The 19,046-nt window shown below is 42.4% G+C and overlaps 1 protein-coding gene across 9 annotated transcripts in view; it reads left to right on the top strand.

Annotated features, from left to right (window-relative positions):
* The window catches only part of TLK2 (tousled like kinase 2), a 45,546-nt gene extending 26,942 nt beyond the window's left edge, over positions 1-18,604 (top strand). For all 9 annotated transcript variants that reach the window (XM_088179646.1, XM_088179647.1, XM_088179649.1 and 6 more), the window contains 12 exons: positions 555-691; positions 2,029-2,181; positions 5,929-5,995; positions 7,815-7,912; positions 8,284-8,365; positions 9,911-10,002; positions 11,026-11,115; positions 11,582-11,751; positions 13,173-13,311; positions 14,377-14,488; positions 15,415-15,522; positions 15,991-18,604. In XM_088179646.1, the coding sequence (XP_088035772.1) occupies positions 555-691; positions 2,029-2,181; positions 5,929-5,995; positions 7,815-7,912; positions 8,284-8,365; positions 9,911-10,002; positions 11,026-11,115; positions 11,582-11,751; positions 13,173-13,311; positions 14,377-14,488; positions 15,415-15,522; positions 15,991-16,164 (1,422 nt within the window). In that variant the 3' untranslated portion in view covers positions 16,165-18,604. The remainder of the gene's footprint in view (positions 1-554; positions 692-2,028; positions 2,182-5,928; positions 5,996-7,814; positions 7,913-8,283; positions 8,366-9,910; positions 10,003-11,025; positions 11,116-11,581; positions 11,752-13,172; positions 13,312-14,376; positions 14,489-15,414; positions 15,523-15,990) is intronic.
* Positions 18,605-19,046: the final 442 nt, after the last annotated feature.

Below are 19,046 nucleotides of genomic sequence, written 5' to 3'. Positions count from 1 at the left end.
CCAGGTGCTGGCTGGGACATGCTGTCTGAGTTGATTTTGTCGCAGAGCTGATTCTTGGCTGAGCAGGGTTCCCCTTTCTAGGGTGGTGACCTAGCTGAGATTGTTACTTTGGACATGGTACAAGAGTAGGACTGAGCTGGCTGATCACTATATCTTAGTCTGAATAGCGATTCAAGGTACATTTTCTTTCTTCATCTCCTGAACAGGGGCCTGGTCAGGGCCGGGCATGCACTCTAGCTAAGCTACTGATCCAAAGGGATAGTTTTAATCCTACAGCCAGGCTGATATCAACTGATCATAGGATGGGTAAGCTGCCCAGGCAGTCATCAGGCGGGAAGAGTGAGGCTGAAATGTCATGATGGAGGTGAGCAAATGCCTGCCAGACAAGTGCAAAGCACCAGCAATAGTTTGATCAATGATATTCAGCTGGGTTTCACATAATCAGAACTGATATAATAGAAAGTAGAAAGAATTGATGGTGATTTAAAATGTAGCACAGCCCTTAGCTACTAATTTATGGCTTGTATTTTTACATGACTTTATTTTGCTTGCAGTCAAAGCAGGAGAAGATGGCATGCCGAGATAAGAGCATGCAGGATCGATTGAGGCTGGGGCACTTCACCACGGTGCGGCACGGCGCGTCCTTCACCGAGCAGTGGACAGATGGCTATGCCTTCCAGAACCTCATCAAGTGAGGACAAACAGGATTGTCTTTAATTTCAGAGGCAGAAATGGAAAAAGACCCTAGCAATTGTGTGTAATGTCTTGCACGTCAGGATGTGAGAATGGTGTGACTGATGCATGGAAGGATCAGATAGGAACTCCTGACAATGGGGAACTTTTTCACACTGAAGTGAGAAATCCACTTCCACTGAAACTTCCAGAGGCTTGAACTGGAATGAAATGGTTTCAGTTGTTGTTACCTGCCAGGAATCATCAGTGCACCCACCCCCAGATATGTAGTGCTTGGGGTGGAGGGGTTGAACCAAAATCCCACATGTATCGTGAGTTAGTCAATTTAATTTCCATCCCTGCATATATTAGTCAAAGAAAGCTAATTAGCTTGCACTTTTTTTTCCTTAAGTAGAAAGTGGAGAAGCTTGAAAGAGAAAATCCATACTATTTAACTTGTTTTGCCTTCTGGTAACAGTGATCAAAGAGGCTGCAGAAACCTGGAAATGAAGATCAGAGATCCTTTATGCAGGATGTTAATGGAAATATCCAGTCAATTCTCACCTGGCCTAGACCTTTAAGTAGGACTTAGCAAATTAATTGTACTAGAGAGCTATGTGTGAGCCTGTAAAATCACATCACTTCTCTGTAGTCTGATAGGGAGGTGCAACTCTTGTTAGGCACAGATTAAGAACTTTATAATTCTTCCTTAGTTCGTGCTATAAGACGTGGAAAAAGTACTTCTGGAATACTTACCTGCAGTCTCAGTCCCTTTTTAAAAGGGAATTAGGTATGCGAATGCTTAGGTCATTTAGACTTGAAATTTCAAGAGTACTTTTATTACTGTAAAATGTTTCAGGGTGGTCTTTTTATCTTGGGAATGATGTTGGTTATATTCCAGAGAATTTAGGATAGTTTAACTGTACTTTTGAAGTGTAAGGATACTTTCTCAGACAGTGCCAGACTTCAGGAATAGTTTTAACAAGAAAGTCTGAGATTTCAAACAGAGGCTTCTAGGGAAAAGTGTGTGGAAAGTTAGTAACTTGCCATGGATCCCAGGTTTCCGTGGCTTTAGCAACTCCTTTGGATGTCCTCTGCATGAATTAAACCTTTCACCTACTGAAAGATTTCTGTGAGCCAGGAAAAGAATACCGTTTTATGTAAAAATCTTTAAAACTCTGACTCATCATGTTTGGCACATCCCCCTTTTCTGTACAAAAATATTTTGTTACAAATCTTACAAGTACAACTGATTTGAAATTCATGGCTCAAATCTGGTGAGAACAGATGCTGAAGACAACCAAGTGCACACCCTTAATTATCTGTGTCATGTTTTTTCTCCTCTCTGCTTTTCAGGCAGCAGGAAAGGATAAATTCCCAGCGGGAAGAAATAGAAAGACAACGAAAAATGTTGGCAAAGCGGAAGCCACCGGCGATGGGCCAGACCCCGCCAGCAAGCACCGAGCAGAAGCAGCGCAAGAACAAGACCAACGGAGCAGAAAATGAAACGTAGGTTCTGTGGCCTTCTTGGTGCGTGGCAAAGCCACATGCTTTGATTAGAGGACAGAATATCTCCTGGGAAATGGAATCTTGCCCTTGCCTCGAAGCTTCACTCCATGTACAAATGAATGTTGTGAAATTAGCCTGGCATTCAGCAACATCTGGCTTCAGTTTTAAATAGTTCTCATTGAAGTAAAACAAGGATCATTGCGGAGTCCAGACGTTGTATGAGTTTAACTTTATTTTTTTATGAGTCCTGTAATTTTTTCAGTATTCCTGTTGTGGTCAGGTTTAAAAAGTGGGCTGTGACTTCAGTGTTGCAAGTTCAGAATTGATAGCAGTGTCAGGGTATATGTGGTGCTTTTTTTTTTTTTTTTTTTTTTTTTTAAGGAAAACAAAATTGTCACACTTAGAAGCCTTGATTTCTGTGTATTTACTGTGGAGAATTCTGAGCTAAGAGTTTTGAAACAATTCATTTGAGATGCTGAAGGAATAAGATGCTCTCTATAGAGACAATGCATTGAGCATTGGCCTGTTCTCCAAAACAGTTCTTCACACATACGTGGCTCAGAGATGGCAAAAGTGCTACTCTTCTCATGGATTTTTTTTTTTCCCCCTCCTGCCTCTCTTGAAGTTACTGATACTCTAAGAGACTTGATATTCTTCTAGAGTAAAGCTGGGGCTCAAAAGAAATTTAGAACATTATTTTTTCAGAAGCTTTTGTGAGTTGGAAATACATTTAGTCAGAGATTTAGCCCTACCTACTCCTAGTTCCCTTTTTAGACTTCATTTTTTTGCTGTAGGCTAATACCATAACCCTCATTGAGATTTTTCATTTTTCATTATTAAATCCCCTGGACTTCACTTGACCTCAAAGTTCCAGAAGCCATTTGAATTCTTGGTCTTAATCTTTAAAAGGATATATGATATGAAGCAAAAGCTCCCACTGCCTTCACAGTCTCAGCAGAGATGGCACAAGGCTGGATGCATCGTGATATTCAGGGTGCCCTCAGATCCAGGGCTCTGCCCCCAAAATGGGTTACAGGTACCTGCAGATTAGGTGGGTTGTTTTGGAGACCACAGTGTGCTTCCTGCAAATAACTAAGTTGGTTGGAGACGTTTCCCCCTCGTTCTGGCCAAGGGAACCTGAAAAGAACTAAATAAAACTTAAAAGTCATCCTTTTGTATTGCCACGTTTGAGCTGGGAGAAACAAATAGAAAGTCTGTAAATGGATATTTTGAAACTTTGCTATTCACTGTGGCAACCTTTCACTTCCAAAGGGCAGGATGAGCTTTCATGCCAGCACAGGTCCTGATGTGCCCTAGGAATCCTGGTCATGTCTGTGATGCTTCTGCTTGTGCTGTGAGCCTGCCTTGGCATAATCCGGCTTTACCGTGCTCTGCCAGGAAGCCTCTTGGCCCCTCAAATCTTTCTCTATTTCTTGCTGGTTTATCATTCTTCACTGGCACATTTTAAGGTGATTTCTTCGTGGTTTAGAAAAGCTTCTTTTCGTGTGCTTGATAAAAACTGCTTGCCAGGGTATGGATATGGTTCAAGTGGAGCACAGTAAAAACACTGGGGGTTTTGCAGGTCATCTGTAGCAGCTGGACACTGACTACTTGCTTAATCATTAGTTATCCAGTAAGTGCAATTGTTGGACTATTGTGTATCAGTAACAAAATTTTATGGCTTCTGGAGGGAGGCTTTTCATTATGGAACTCTTACAGAGGCTGACTTTTAGGCCATTTAAATAGAAATGTTTCTAAAATTTGAATGAGAAGTAGACAGACCAATTATTTTCTGATTTTTGATTCCTCTTTGGTTTTTGGTTGTTGCCATATCTTAAAAAGGAGAGGAAAATCCTGTCATAAAAATTTAAACACAAGCCCTCCCAAAACGAGTTTCCTAGTGTGTGAATAAGAAAAGAGTTTTCATTCAGGAAGATTAATCTGCTGGGGCTGGTTGAGATTCATTAGGGCAGCCTTCAGCTGCACTAGAGGTGGGTAGGGTGCTTCCAGCATGTTTCTGTGAAACAGGGCAGTGTTTGTCTCAGAGCTCCCTTGATTTTTGTCATGATTTCTGTGGTAGGCTATTTTGGGCCTTGTTAGCCTGATGGTGCTAGTTACATCCCTGCCCAAATGAGTAGACTGATGGAGTTTATTATATGTGCATGAACATATGTGCAAACCTTGTTGCTGGCTTATTCAGTTTTCTCTTTATTCCTTACACAGCAACACAAGAAAAGAATCACAGAATCAGAAAGACTTTTGGGATGGTCTTTTAGATTATCTGAATCTAATTAACATTCAGTCTGTGTGTGTGAATTAGAATCATAGAATCACAGAATATCCTGAGTTGGAGGGGATTCCTAAGGATCATCAAATCCAGCTCAGGGCCCTCATTTTGTATGAAATGAGACAACATGTGACCATTTTTGGTACTGGATTTGTTTTTTATGTTTGTTTTTTAATTTGTAATAAGCAGTTCCTTCTGCTCGAGATTCTTTCATAGAGAACTTGGCTTATGAGTTTTCCATTAAATTTATCAGATATCAACTGCTTTAGGTCTTGTTTCAAGTACCTGGACTCTGTACATTATCAACAGACGGAAGCTGGGACATTTCAAGATGAGCACTTGATGAGCTGAATGCTCTCTCCTCTCAATTTACTGAATAAGGTCTCCCTGCACAGACGTAAAACTTGGTCCCCTCCCTTGAAAGAAGTTGAGGTGTTGATGCTCTGGCCTCCTGCAATAACCTTGTGTGAAGTACTGTGTAGAGCATAACTGCTGTTGGAGAAATCCTCTTGGGATATGCTTTGAACTCAGTTTAGGTTTAAAAGAAGATATTTGTATGCTGTCACATGCAGGTCTTGTTTACAGAGTGAACAGATGCAGCTGATAAGGGCATCATGTTCACATGTGATGCTTTTACCAAATTCCTTGTTGGTAGTAATGAGACTGTTTATATAGTGATTGATTTTTCTAATCCCAAACATCTGTGTGTCATTTCATTTCACTAGTGATGGGCTCTGTCAGTGTTTTAGTGTAAGGCCGTGCATTGTCCTACGTGTGCTTGGAATGGAAGACATTGAGAACATCATTAAACTTCTTTTGACCAGCCACCTAGAGCAGAAACTTTGCACATCATTTACTGTCAATAAAATAGGGATTATTCCCCTTATCCATTGCTTCTCCTAACTACACGTGAGGTCAAAAATATGATAAAGTAAATTTCCCAAGGTTTCCCTGGAAGTCACCTTGCAGAGCCTGAAACAGGAAAAAGTTCTGAATCCCAGGTCATTGTTCTGTTTCCAGCGGCCGTGTGGATAGGTGTGCTTCTAGTCTCAGAATGAATAGTTGGTTGTATTATCCAGCTTTTATTACAAAGAAAAATATGGAAACGAGTCATTAAAGCAAACTTGACATGGAAAAATAAGATATGGAATATATTGGCTTCACTTTTCTATATTTAGATTATGATTTAGCTGTCTTCGATAAAAGTCAGTCAGTAGCCTAGATAGGTGTTATTTGGGACTTGAATTTAAAATTAATGGATATTGTTGAGATTTAAGGCTTTGTTCTCCTTTAGACTTATTGTTAAAGGTATAGGTTGTAGAGTTCATGTAAAAAATTTCACACTGGCTGTTGATGTACTCCGTGGAGTTGTTACTTCCACTGACAATGTACATCTGCAGATTGTTCACTTTAATCACGTTTGGAAACTTAATGTGTTGAGTCTTTCTTTTTTTATGCAGGTTAACATTAGCAGAATACCATGAACAGGAGGAAATCTTCAAACTCCGACTAGGTCATCTTAAAAAGGTAAGGACTATTTGCAGCAAAGGCTTTTTCTGTGAATGAGAGCATTTCTCTTTAGAGATCACTACTCATTTGATAATCAAGAGGGTTTTGCACTTGGAAGGAATAGCCAGGATTTTGTAATAACTTTTTCAGGGTGGTGTTATTCACACATGTTCTTTGCTTCAATAAATCTATTTCTGCCTCCTTACAGTTAGGATTTCATGCAGAGTTCTACTTTTTTGATACATCTTCTGTCACTGTGACATGCCTAGTGCTGGACTCTGAATGTGTATAACATGGGGAAACAGTAAGGAATGCACCAAGGGAAGAAAATTATAAGAGCACAGCAAAAAAATGCAACAGTCATTGACTTTTCCAGTTCTTTACAATATTGAGTAACCAACGTTATCAGTCCAGTAAAATCTCTTGGGCTGTTAAAAACCAGTCCTGTTCAGGCAGCTGCAATGTACATTTGTTCTCAAATACTTTGGCCTCAGTAGGAACTGTACCTGCAAGTGAGGTTATATTTAGATAAGTTGTTGGTTACCTTGAAAGTGATTGCAGTGACTTATAAATAAGTTTTCTGGGACACTTCAACAGATGAAATACTGGAAAAAAGTAGATGTCTTCTGCCATTTCCTGGTTTGGTGCGATCTCTGCTAAGGCCAAGGAGTTTTCTTTTGGAAATGAACCAAAGAAGAACCAAGTGTCTTGCTGGAGTGCCCCTTCCTTTCTCAGGTGGTGCTCATTAGTTTTTTTTCTTGTAACCTTGACACACAAGCTGAATGCAAGGCCTCATTAATGCATCCATACTTCTCATTATTTTCTGTGAAAGGGAAAGTTACTGCACACCCAGAATCTGCTGGCAGTCTGCCCATTATGCTTTATTGACCTGTGAACAAAGTGAAGTGATATGGGCAGGAGAATGCTGCAGGCATGCTGGCTCTACAGCTTCCACATTGCTCCAGGGGATTAACTGCAGGTCCATCTATCCTGGCATGTAACATTGCCACCCTGGATTGGAGGAATCCATTTGGAAATGGACCTTAATGGAAAATGAAGTAATGTGTTGGGATCGTGGCATTGTCTGAAGCTGTGCTTATCCTTCTCCACTTTTGGAAACCGGCTCATTCTTTATGTCTAAAAATAGAACCTGTTGGAAAGGGAAGGAGCAGAGTCACAAGACAGATGGGTAACAGTGTCACATACACAAATTGTACTGCTCAGGGAGCACATTTGAATTGAGGTTTGCAGCCCTGGCCACAGTGAGGTAAATTCTTGTGTCGTTTTTGAGGGCACCAAAACTTCCAGCTAGACAAACACTACATGACATTGAGGAACACTCTGACCTGCTTTAGCAGTTACTACTAGTAGAATATAATGTCATTCTCTCACACTTCCCATCCTGTCCAGACACTGCCCCATCCCATGTGGCATCATGACATCCCTGCTCTTACTGCTGAGGTCTGTCTTCTTTCTCTTGTCCCACCAGAACTGAAATTCCTTCAAAAACAGCTGCATAGAACTTATTCAGGGAAGGAACAAGACCACAGCAGCAAGGCTTCTTAATTACAGGAACTATTACAAACAAGGATGTGTAAAGGAGATCTCTTTCTGTCTGTGTAGTGTGAACAGAATTGCCCAGTCAGTTTTCATTCCTGTTACTTGCCACATGACTGCAAATTGACTCTGACCATCTCTCTGATCTCCCAGACAAGTTTTATGCTAATAACCTCTTCAGAAGTGGAATTTCATTTGTGTTTCCATAAATCAGGTGGAAACACTACCTGCAGTATCTTACAGAGTGTTGTGATTTCCTTTTTGGTTTTATCTTGTGCAGGAAGAAGCAGAGATCCAGGCGGAGCTGGAACGGCTAGAGAGGGTTAGAAATCTGCACATCAGGGAATTGAAAAGGATACACAATGAAGATAATTCACAGTAAGCACATGGGATTCAGGGATAAGAACTTAAAGTAATTTTTTATTTGTTCTCTTCATAATGAGAAACAATCTTTTCATAATGGGAAACACTTAATCCTTTTTAAATTGATGGTATAACTCAATAGTCACTTGATTGTGGGATGTTACAGTTATAGCTTGACGTTCATGTAAGACAAAGGCTTCCAAATGCATCAAGGTACCATTAAATAGTTTTTCATTGGTGCAGAGTGATCAAACAGCATCAAATGTGTCGATTATTAACACGATTATATTTCTCTGTCAGTTTTTTAGCTGTGCGGTAGCTGTAATTTATTGTGCAGAGGATATCATTATTATTTCTGTCTTCTTAAACTGTGTCTTTCTCACCAGATTTAAAGACCATCCAACGCTAAATGATAGATACTTGTTGCTACATCTTCTGGGTAGAGGTGGCTTCAGTGAAGTATATAAGGTAATTTGGGAGTGGCAATCTGGTATAATCTGGATCTGCAGGAAGCAGAGTTTTGTTTTCTCAATGCTATGTGAGTTAGGGGGGGAAGAAGGGAGGACAGCTCATGGTGCATCTGGCTTGCATTAGACGTCAGAGTTGAGATTTTTGAGGTGCTGGCCCTTCTCTTCAGGGGTCAAATTTCCTTCAAATATGTGTCAAAAAACCTTGCACCAAGTCTTCAATTTTTGTTAGGACAGAGAAGCAAACCACTTGTTTCTTCAAATGCTACGTACAAATAGCTGCAGTGGCTAAGCACTACTGAGATGGCACAGCAAGTCTGAACATCTCTGTAAATAAGAGAAAATAGCTCCAATAATAAGAGTAAAGCCTGTATTTCCTGGGGGTATGAGGATTTGTTTCTGGTGCTTTCATTTTACCCTCTGAAATAGCAGACTGGGGGCAGTATATGTTTGTGTAGTTTTGGGACTTCCTTAGTGCTGAGGATTCCTGGTGTGTCAGCACTCTTAACAGCCAAGACCTGGGATACTTTGGTGCTTGCTATTTGGCTATTACACTAGAGCTATTCCAGTTCTCAGTATTCTCCATTTGTACTCAGAAGTTTGGGATTCATGTTGAATTTGGCTAGAATGAAAATAATTGTGCCAATGCAAATATTGGAAACTTCATAGTGCTTTATTATTTTGATGCAGCACAACAATAGGAACCTAAACTAAGGATGTTTAGGGGGGGAAAAGAGTGTGAGCTGTGTGTAAGTACTTTGAGCTGCTTTGCTGACTAAGCAGAAAGTTTTGGCTCCACAGATGAAAGCAAGAGGGTATGAATGTTTCCTACCTGCCTGCTCTTAAGAGTTCTAACTGTTATTAAAACAAAGAAATGCTTAGCCCTTCTTCTCCAGTATCTTGGCAAATCTATTAAGCATTAGGTATTAAGTAGACAACTTAGATTTCTGCATTGCTCCGTGAGTACAATTTCAGAGGTCCCTTCTATAACGACTGTTTAAATAATAAAAAAGTAGAGGAAAGGATGAAAGCACAAGATCACACAGTTCTGCTGTTGAATTCTCCAGCTTTTATAAGTGCTGAAACATTATGCTCCAAGTTGGAGAGCTGAGCTACCGGTGTGAAACAAAGCACTGAAAAATCTGCTGTATTTTGGTAGTTGTTTTTTATTAACCCAAGTGTAGAAAATTAATTTTGGACTTGTGGGGGATAATAGCAGAGTCTTACCCAGTGTAAAAACTGTTTATATTTTAGTAATTTGGTCTTTCTGGTCCCTTTGTAACTCTGGTAGTAAAATGCCAAAATCAATGCAGCGTGAGTTAGATTCCATGGGGAAGGTCAGATCAAAGCACAGAAGATTCAATTGTTTTCAGAGTTGCTTGAACTCATTAGTGCAACTTATTGCGTTAAAATGGATTGCTTTTCCCTCACTATGTTTTAATGCTGATTTCCTGGGTGGGGATATTGATTTGTTAGAGTTTGTCTGCTTTTGCAGTATTAACTTGAGCCTGAGATTTCTACTGATTTTCAGCTCTTCTCTCTGCAGGCATTTGATTTAACAGAACAGAGATACGTAGCTGTGAAAATACACCAGTTAAATAAAAACTGGAGGGATGAGAAGAAAGAAAACTACCACAAGTGAGTTTATAAAGCAGCCGGCCATGTTTTCCAGTTCCTCCTGCATTTGGTTATCCTGTGAACAGGCTGCCAATTTTTCCCTGTGCTTGCCGCATTTCAAAAGCCACTTTCTATCCCAGTAGCTACTTGCAAAAGTTCTGGTCAGATGAGAAATGTTTTAAATGTGTGCATACACACACAGAGTTTTGTATAAGCCCTATACTTCCGCATTTTAAAGCATCAGTGCTCTGTGAGGGAAGTGCTGAACTGGCTTCTTTATGAAATGTTCAAGCAGTTCCATGGGAAATGGTGTTCCTGCCCATCTTTCAGGTACACACTTGCATTATGTTCCCTGGAAGTCTCCCCTTTCCCTTTGTTTCCTAGAGTAAGTCATCCTAATTGTGGCTTTCCACTACCTGAAGGGAGCGTGCAAGAAAGATGAAAAGAGACTATTTACAGGGGCCTGGAGTGACAGGAGAAGGGAGGAATGGCTTCAACCTGACAATAGAGCAGGGTTAAATTAAGTATTAGGAAGAAACTCTTTACTGGAAGCCTTTTGCTGTTGGTAACTTGCTCCTTAATGCTGTGGGTTAGGTAACTTTGGAGAGTTGACAGCCAAGCCTTCTCCATGGGACTACGAAGATAAAGCTGTGTTCTTAATTCCCCAACAAGTCACTAAGCTGTATTTGAAGCCTGGAAATCAGGCTGTTATGCATCATGGAATTCTTCTAGAATTTGCTGAATTTTGTATTCAGCTGTCTTTGATCTCTTAAGGACTTATGAGGTTATTTATTCTATTTCGGCGAACAGTACCATTAAACAAGATGAGTTATTTTGTAGCATTGCCAGGGTTGGAGCTGCAGTCAGGTTCTGTGGTTCCTAAGAGCTGTTCTGTGCAGTACCTTCTTCACTTGATTTTTCTGAAGCTGTCTGAGGAACGTGCATGGGTTTGATTGAAGCTGGATGCTGTGTCTGGATTCACTGTCTGGAAAAATTAGAATTAAGTCACTTGTATGACTAATGCTCAGACTTTGCTGTTTTCAGACATGCATGTAGAGAGTACAGAATTCACAAAGAACTGGATCACCCTCGAATAGTTAAACTATATGACTACTTCTCACTGGATACTGACTCGTAAGTTGTGTTGCTCTGTCCTTTCCCATGGTTTACCTATTCACTAAAGACAAAGTATTTAAAACTTTCTAGGAGAGTCAAGGTGTCCACACCAATGTTAGACTTTACTGCAGAGATAACCAAGGCATACTTCCAGCATACACTGGTTTTCTAGGGACTCCAGCTCACAAACCAATGTGGTGTATTCTGTCAGATGTGGTACTTTACTGGTAAATCCTGCTCTTGGCCCTGGGTAAATGCCTCAGCTGATACAGCTTTCAGCCTCTGGGTCTTTAATGGGGTATCTCTCACCTTTGTACTGTTGAGCATTGAGGCCTGTGCCTCCTGGTAGCTTACTTTTAGAAAGGGATTAATAGGCTGAAGGACTCTTACTTTAATATATTAGCCAAATAGGTGAGTTACAGACGAGCAGTAACAAAATGTTCTGGTTTCTATCAGGTGCATTAACTGCCTGTTTTTCTTTCAGGTTTTGTACAGTGTTAGAATACTGTGAGGGGAATGATCTGGACTTCTACCTGAAACAGCACAAACTAATGTCGGAGAAAGAGGCACGATCCATTATCATGCAGATTGTGAATGCTTTAAAATACTTAAATGAAATCAAACCTCCCATCATACACTATGACCTTAAACCAGGTATGCTGTGCTGACATGCTTAAGGATGCTAAGGAAATGTATTGGGTTACAGGTAATATGAGGAAGTTTCCTTTGGTCAGATAGCAAAAAGAAGACAGGGCTGTGTGGGAAAGCTATTTTGCAACAAGAAAAAACATAAAAGGCATAGAACATTTGGAAAATGTGTAGAGGGTGTTGTCTCCCAGAATTGCAACATAAAACAAGGAAGTGTAACATGTGAAACAAGGAGGTGTTAACATTTTAGACTGTGAACCACCAAGTGGCTGTGTTTGTTTTTGTAATGTTCTGCTTGTATTCTGCTGTTGAGAGCCTCTGTTATTGCTTCATAAGGTTCCCACAGTTACTGGTGTGCTTCATGTTCCCATTTTTCTGGCTTATTCTTTCTGCAGTCATCTGCCTGAAGTTTTGATGGCAGAAGCTAATTTTGAAATGTTCGTTTTTTTAGATTGTATGTCAGCTTCCAAAGCTGAGTATGCACAGTAAGACTGCTCGGGTTTGCCTTTGAGTTAATTCAGTTACATCTGCTGTGGAGATCCTCCCCAAATGGTGGTGTAAATTTTCTTTCTACCGCTAGGGCAGAGCCACAAGGGGAAAAATGGAAATGCTCTGGTTTGGGATGGTGCATATTAGCTGCATAGCCTTTTTTTCCCAAGTCCAGTAAATTAATTCATCTCTTTGGGCACTTATCCCTGACTTGTCTCCGTGTACTGGTGGCACCTCATTGTCATTGTGTAACTGGTTTGTGACGTGGTTTGTTGCAGCAGCATGTGTACAGGAGATGGTGCTGTTGCACTGGTTGTAGTGACCCCATTTCCTCCCTGGCTGTTCCCAGGTTTTCTGAGCTCTGCCTGCAGCTGCCTAGAGCTGTGATTCATCCACTGCCATCACACACAGTTCTGCTACTTAATTGTAGGCTTGGAGAAAAACTGTGATGATCTGACTTCTTAATGGGTTTATGAAAGACTCTTGCCTAAGCAGTAATTGTCCTTTTTGAGCTTAGAAAGTCACTGGGGAGCACTGTCAGGAAGGAGAGAGTTTGTGGCATGTTGAGCAGATAGGGCAAGTCATAACTTCTGGGCAGAATGAGTCATAACTGTGTATGTGTACTTCTCTCCTTAATCCTCCTTTTTGACCTGCCCTTTGGGAGGGGTCAAAACAGCCTGGGCTTGAAGCTCATTTGGCTAACAGGGCTCAGGATCTGGAGGCTCCAAGCAATATGAGGTCACTAGGTCGTTCAAGATGGGCAGATCAGCTCTAGCACTTGGCAGTCCCAGAGTTGTCTCTGAAGTTCAAGGTTTTGAGAGTTTAAAACACCTGGTGCAGCTCACTGTAGGTCCCTTGTCCTTGTGCAGTGCAGAGCTCAATGAAATTTTATTCTTCTTAAATGTATATCCTAAGGGCTGTTTACTTCCTCTGTCTAGGTAACATTCTTCTAGTCAATGGTACTGCATGTGGAGAGATAAAAATCACAGACTTTGGACTTTCCAAAATCATGGATGATGACAGCTACAATTCAGTTGATGGCATGGAGCTTACATCGCAGGGGGCTGGTACTTACTGGTAAGTGATGCCTGGGGCACTTGCAAGTTAAGATCAAGAACAGTTTATAAACAGATTTGGAAGTGTGTCAGCTCTGTTTGTGCTGCTGTTGGCTGTGACAGCTTGACACACTGGAGGTTTGAGAACCTGGAAACTGCTCTTGTTGCCACACAGCTCCTTTTGAACAGCTTTTCACTGTTCAATAGGTCAGCTCATATTCAAAAGACTGGTGAAAAACTGCATATGCTGCTGAGATAGGAAGCTCCAGAGTGAGGCTTGGCTGCTCTTTCATAGTCCAGAGTGCCTCTGTCTTGCATCGTAAGCAAGAACAAGGGAAATACTGTACCTATTTGGAAATTCAGGTGCATCAGGGAAATGAAAGGAGTATTCCTCTGAAATGAGGAGGTGAAGATCTGTAGTTAGCTCTCAAAAAAGATGTAAATCTCACAGTGTTATCTATACCCAGAGATTCACTTGAATTTCATGTTTTCAGCAATTCTTTATCTTCTGTGCCAAGTGTCACTGTATCACCCTTGGCTGAGAACAGACTCCTGGTGAGTGCCACCAAGTGTGACTCTTAGATGTCACCCAAGCTGCAAACTGTCACCATGGGCAACAGAACATTTGTTGGGCCATTCTGTGTTGTACAGCTTTGTTCTGTTCCTAAAAATGAAACTAGCTGTACCCTGAGTGAAGCTGAGTGTCTTTAATTGGGGCATGGCATCTGGGGTTGTATTTCTAAAAATATGTATTTTGGCAATGTGCTTTCATTGTGGAATTGTTAGCCAAACTCTTTCAGCAGCAAATACCAGTTCTGAAGATAAGAGAGAATGGGCTTGTTTTATGTGCTCTGGTGAAAAGAAACTGTGCTGACTAGCTCAGAACACGAGTGTCTGGAGAGTCCTTGGAATCAGTGTTCCCAGAATGAGTAGGCACTGGTGATCTTGGCCCAGAGATGCACAGGAATGAAATGGGACCCCTGAGTCCCAAGCCAGTATCTGATCATAGAATTTTCTGTTCTAAAGGAAATCATGGAAAATACTTGAAGCTGCTGCTCGTAACTTCTTAACACTTTCTTCTAATCAGGTATTTGCCACCAGAGTGTTTTGTGGTTGGGAAAGAACCTCCAAAGATTTCAAATAAAGTTGATGTTTGGTCAGTGGGAGTCATCTTCTATCAATGTCTATATGGCAGAAAGGTAAGAAGGTGTTTCGTTCCCTTTCTTAGTGGTGTTTCCCAAACCTTTTGGGAGGCAACCCAGGCTTCTGCTTCCTTCTCCACAGACTTGGAATGTGCTCCCTTGTCTCCTTGCCATCAGTTCCAGGGCAGAGTCCATGCTAATGGAAGTGGGGAGCATAGACTAGGTTGTGTTGTGCTCTACCTTTAGCATGTCCTTCAGAAAAGACATTCTGTAGAACATCTCTTTCCACTGGGCATCTTCCCACTGAGGCTGTTTTGGGCAGGACAGGTGTGTCATTCGTGGACTGAGGTTTCTGGTCTGGTCTTGTCTGTGAGACTTTCAATGCCCTGAGTCTCTTGGTCTTGATGGCTGCAAGAGCTTAGGGGAAAAAAAACCGTAGATACAAAGACCCACTTTAGAATTTTTTAGGATGGCTTTTGGAAGGGAAGAGTGTAGATCCAGAAAAGCCGATTTGTCATGAGAAAAGGTAGTTTGCTTTATGACAACAGGAGTGATAGGATGGAGAAGGGAAAGCATTCCCATGGGCTCTTGTTTTTGGGAGTCCCTTGTAGTCAAGTGTTGTGAAAGCCGGGGCTGACACACACGTGTGCTGCTCAGTGCTGTCAGTCAGACATGTGGAACCAGCCCAGCAGAGACAAGTGGGTGAATCTCTGCCAGCTCAGATGGATCACAAATTCTGTAACAGACCCACAAGGTCTGGAAGCAGGTGGAGATCCCTACTGGCCAAGCCAGACATGTTCCAGCTTGATCCCTTTTGTTCAGCTGGGCATGAGTCCTGGTCCTCTGGTATCCACAGCACCTTCCCAGCAGTTGTGGACTGCTTGCCTGGAAAAATGCTGATGTCAGGTGATGATAAACAGTAGATCTGCAGGTTTTTTATGCCTGACACCAACCTTTAACAACTCTTTTCTTTCTTTTGGTAGCCCTTCGGTCACAACCAGTCACAACAGGATATTTTGCAGGAGAACACAATCCTGAAAGCTACTGAGGTGCAGTTCCCTCCAAAGCCAGTAGTCACACCAGAAGCAAAGGTAAATCTGCTTGAGGGTCAGGCAGCACAGGCAGTCCCAGCCTCCTGATTTCAATAAAACCAGCAGGAGTCCTGTGTTTAATGCTCACCCATCACACAGTGATCAATGGCTTTGTATGTTCCATCCTTGAAGGTGTTCAAGGCCAAGCTGGATGGAGCTCTGAGCAGCCTGGTCTAGTGAAAGGTGTCCCTGCTCATGGCAGGGAGGTTGGAATGACATGAGCTTTAAGGCCCTTCCAACCCAAACCATTCTGTGATTCCATGATTACTGCAGCTGTCAGGCTGAGCATTAGGTGCCTCTGCTCATGCTTCTCCTGATGAAAGATGAGCTTTAGTGCAAGAGCTGAGCTGTGTCTAGGGCAGGAATTTCAGCACTGGGGTTGTCACGTTGGCCCTGCTCCCAAAGAGTCAAAAGCTTCCTGTTTCTGTCATAAAAAACTAATTTTGCTTTGGCTTTGGGGTGCTGCAGGCGTTCATCAGGCGGTGTCTGGCCTATCGAAAGGAGGACCGGATAGATGTCCAGCAGCTGGCCTGTGACCCCTACTTGCTGCCTCACATCCGCAAATCTGTATCCACAAGCAGCCCAGCTGGAGCTGCAATTGCTTCAACCTCTGGATCATCCAATAACAGCTCTTCAAACTGAGACAGAGTAATAGGCCAAAAACTGCTTGAGAAACCGGCAAAAAGACTTTCGGAAACACATTTGGAACAGAGGAATCCACAAGGGTCTCAAGAAACCTGTACCGGGTGCTTTTTTCTCTTGCTTTTTTCCATCCATAGAGCATGACAACATCAACTCTCATCCAGAAAGCCTTCGGCATCTAGGCCAAGCTATGTGGATAGGAGATGGCTTGAGGTTTGTCCAGTCAGTGACCACAACAGGGTGGCTGCTCTGAGCAAGGAGGAGAAACTCAAGAAAAAATACGAAAAGACATGGTTCCATGTACTGTGAACTTCTGAACATGCAGCCTTGGGGAATCCAGGACGCCGTGTGTGCTTCATATGAAGAATGTGGACTTTGGAAAAAAGACTGGGCTAGTCCAGTGTTGATATTTAAACATTGTTCTTTTTCTTTTAATAAAGTTTAGGTAACATCTCCTGAAAAGCTCGAAGCACCAAGGTTCAGCTGGGGATGGTATATGACTCTTTGCCCTTTGGAGGGGAAAAAAGTTGATCCTGCCTGTTCATGGCACTAGAGTTAGTGTTTTACCCTTAATTAATTTCAATTTTTTAAAAATAACAATTTTTTGGAAGAAAAGAGTTTTCTGGTCTCAGTGAAACCCGTATTAGCAGGTTGGTGGCAGTGTCTATTCTGCAGCTGGTGCATATTTCTGCTCCTTTGGGGTGGCCTCTTAGGAATGATTCACCTTCTCAAGGAGGGTGGTGAAGCCCTGGGAGAACAGGCCTGCGTCACTCTGTGATCAGAGTGGGTCACAGCTCAGGCTGCCACAAGGTCTCAGCTGCTGCTTCATGGCTGTCACAATGGTTGCACCTTTTTAATGTGTTAAAGTGCTGTTGTTTTTGCAGACCCAGCCCATCATGCTCATACCGAGCTCTCCACACTTGTGAGCCTGATCTTGGCTGGCAGGCAGAGAGTGGGCGGGAATTGGTGCACGGCTCAGGTGTCACAGGTGTGATCTGTGCCCACACAGCTCTCTACTGATCCGGTTCCTGTTAGAGCATTCCGAAGCTGAAGCCTTGTCTGGTCCTCTCTGTTGGGTGACTTGGCAGCAAAGCTTCCTCTCTCCCTTGACACTTTTCAAACTTGCTGACTTAGGAAACTTGCTGCCATCACTGCATCCAATTTCAGATGGCAGGGAATGAGATAATGTCTTTGAAAGGAGCAAACACCCTAATTACTGTCTCCCTCCTGTAATCTGCCTGGAGGGGTCTTGTACCTTCAGCTGCACCTGCCTGCTGTGAAATGGGAGCCTCCCCCTCTGCTTCCTTTTCCCTCCCCCATGGAAGGAAAACGAAACATGAAAAGCGCAGCAGTTGAACATGTGGCAGCCAGGTTGGAGTGCTTCTAACATGTGGCAGGAGTTCTTAGCCAGAAATATTTAAAGATGCAGTGTTGAGTAGCAGGGTTTGTCCTGGGGGTGTAGATGAGCACTGCACTACTGCAATTCAGGATGGTGGTTAAAAACCAAACCACCCTGTGCGCACTTCCTAACCCAGTCCCTTTGTGGGACAATTCGAAGATTATACCCACAGCTGTGGCATCTGTTTGGGTTGCTCTCTTACCCTAGTGGCATCTCCTGGCAAGTGCTGTTCTCCATCATGCACTCAGAGCTGCCACTTGTTCACCTTATTGTGAGCCATCATCTGCAAATACTGTCCTTAAACCTGATCAGGAACTTGCTAACTGAGAAATGGAGCAGTCTGTTGGAATTAAGCAACAGGCCAGGGAAGTGGAGAACTCTGCTGCTTTGTTTTTTCTTACTATTTTTCCTCGGACTTTTAATTGGATTTACTCCCTTGCAGCTGTATCTAAGGTGGTGTCTAAACTGCTGTAGTGTTTTAGACAAAGAACATAAAACTGCATCTTTAAATCCTCTGCCATCCTCTCTCAGCCTTCTCCATGCCTGCTGCTCTAAGCCAGAAGTTAATTGTCCAGCAAGCAGCTTCAACATGTTTATTCAGCCTCTGTCAGGATAAATCAGGGTTGGTGCTTCATCCCATTTGCCAAAACTGGTGATTTGGTATCTGTCCACATCGGGGAGAATTCTAAAAGGGTTTTTTCTATCCTGGTCCCATTGTTTCTTGGCCATCCAGTGTGTGCATTTCTGGGGGTATGATTAGTTTTGTGTCAGAAGCATTTATTCCTGCTGTGTGACACCCATCCAGGGCCAGGGGCAGTGGCAGCCTTGTGGGGCTGATAGCAGGGAAGAAGAACCCTGGTAGAATTCTGGCTGCAACACTTCCCTTGTTAAGATGGGTTTCACTTCCAATAACAGACCCTATTGCCACACTGTTCATTTACTTAAAGTGTATGAAGAATTTGTAACTTAAACCAGGCCAGAGTGTTTTGGCTCTACCCAACAGATGAGACATGGATATTAAAATAAGTTTTAAGAAACTGATTCACTTGGCTTTTACTGTTTTTCTGCTCTTGGCATTGGTATGAGCTCACTTGCACTGGCTGCACAGAGCTGACGCACGACAGGACAAGGAAGGATGGAGGAAGGGTGCATTCCATAGCTCAGAGCAGTGAGATCTCTGCATCAGAAGGGGAATCGCTGAAAATTACTGTGTCACTTAATTACTGATTTTGATCTTGTCCTGGAACATAACTTAGAAAGCTGAGGTGGGTTTGTCCCTCATTTACTGTACAATAGCAGCTGTAGAAGCCATATATGTTGAGGTCATAAAAAACACCTTTTTCTGTTAATAAAATCTGTGGATCACAACCCCCCAATTCACTCCACAGCCCACGTGCCAAGTCTCCCCTCTTAGTCACCCACAACAACCACACTGAGCAGTGAGGAAACTCAGTTCCTTTAATTTCTTAGGGCTTGGCCTTGT

The sequence above is a fragment of the Sturnus vulgaris genome, chromosome 27, assembly GCF_052056855.1.
Source record: "Sturnus vulgaris isolate bStuVul1 chromosome 27, bStuVul1.hap1, whole genome shotgun sequence".
In the NCBI taxonomy this organism is placed as follows: Eukaryota; Metazoa; Chordata; class Aves; order Passeriformes; family Sturnidae; genus Sturnus; species Sturnus vulgaris.
Note: the sequence above shows the minus strand (reverse complement) of the source record. Positions and strands in the feature narration are given on the sequence as shown.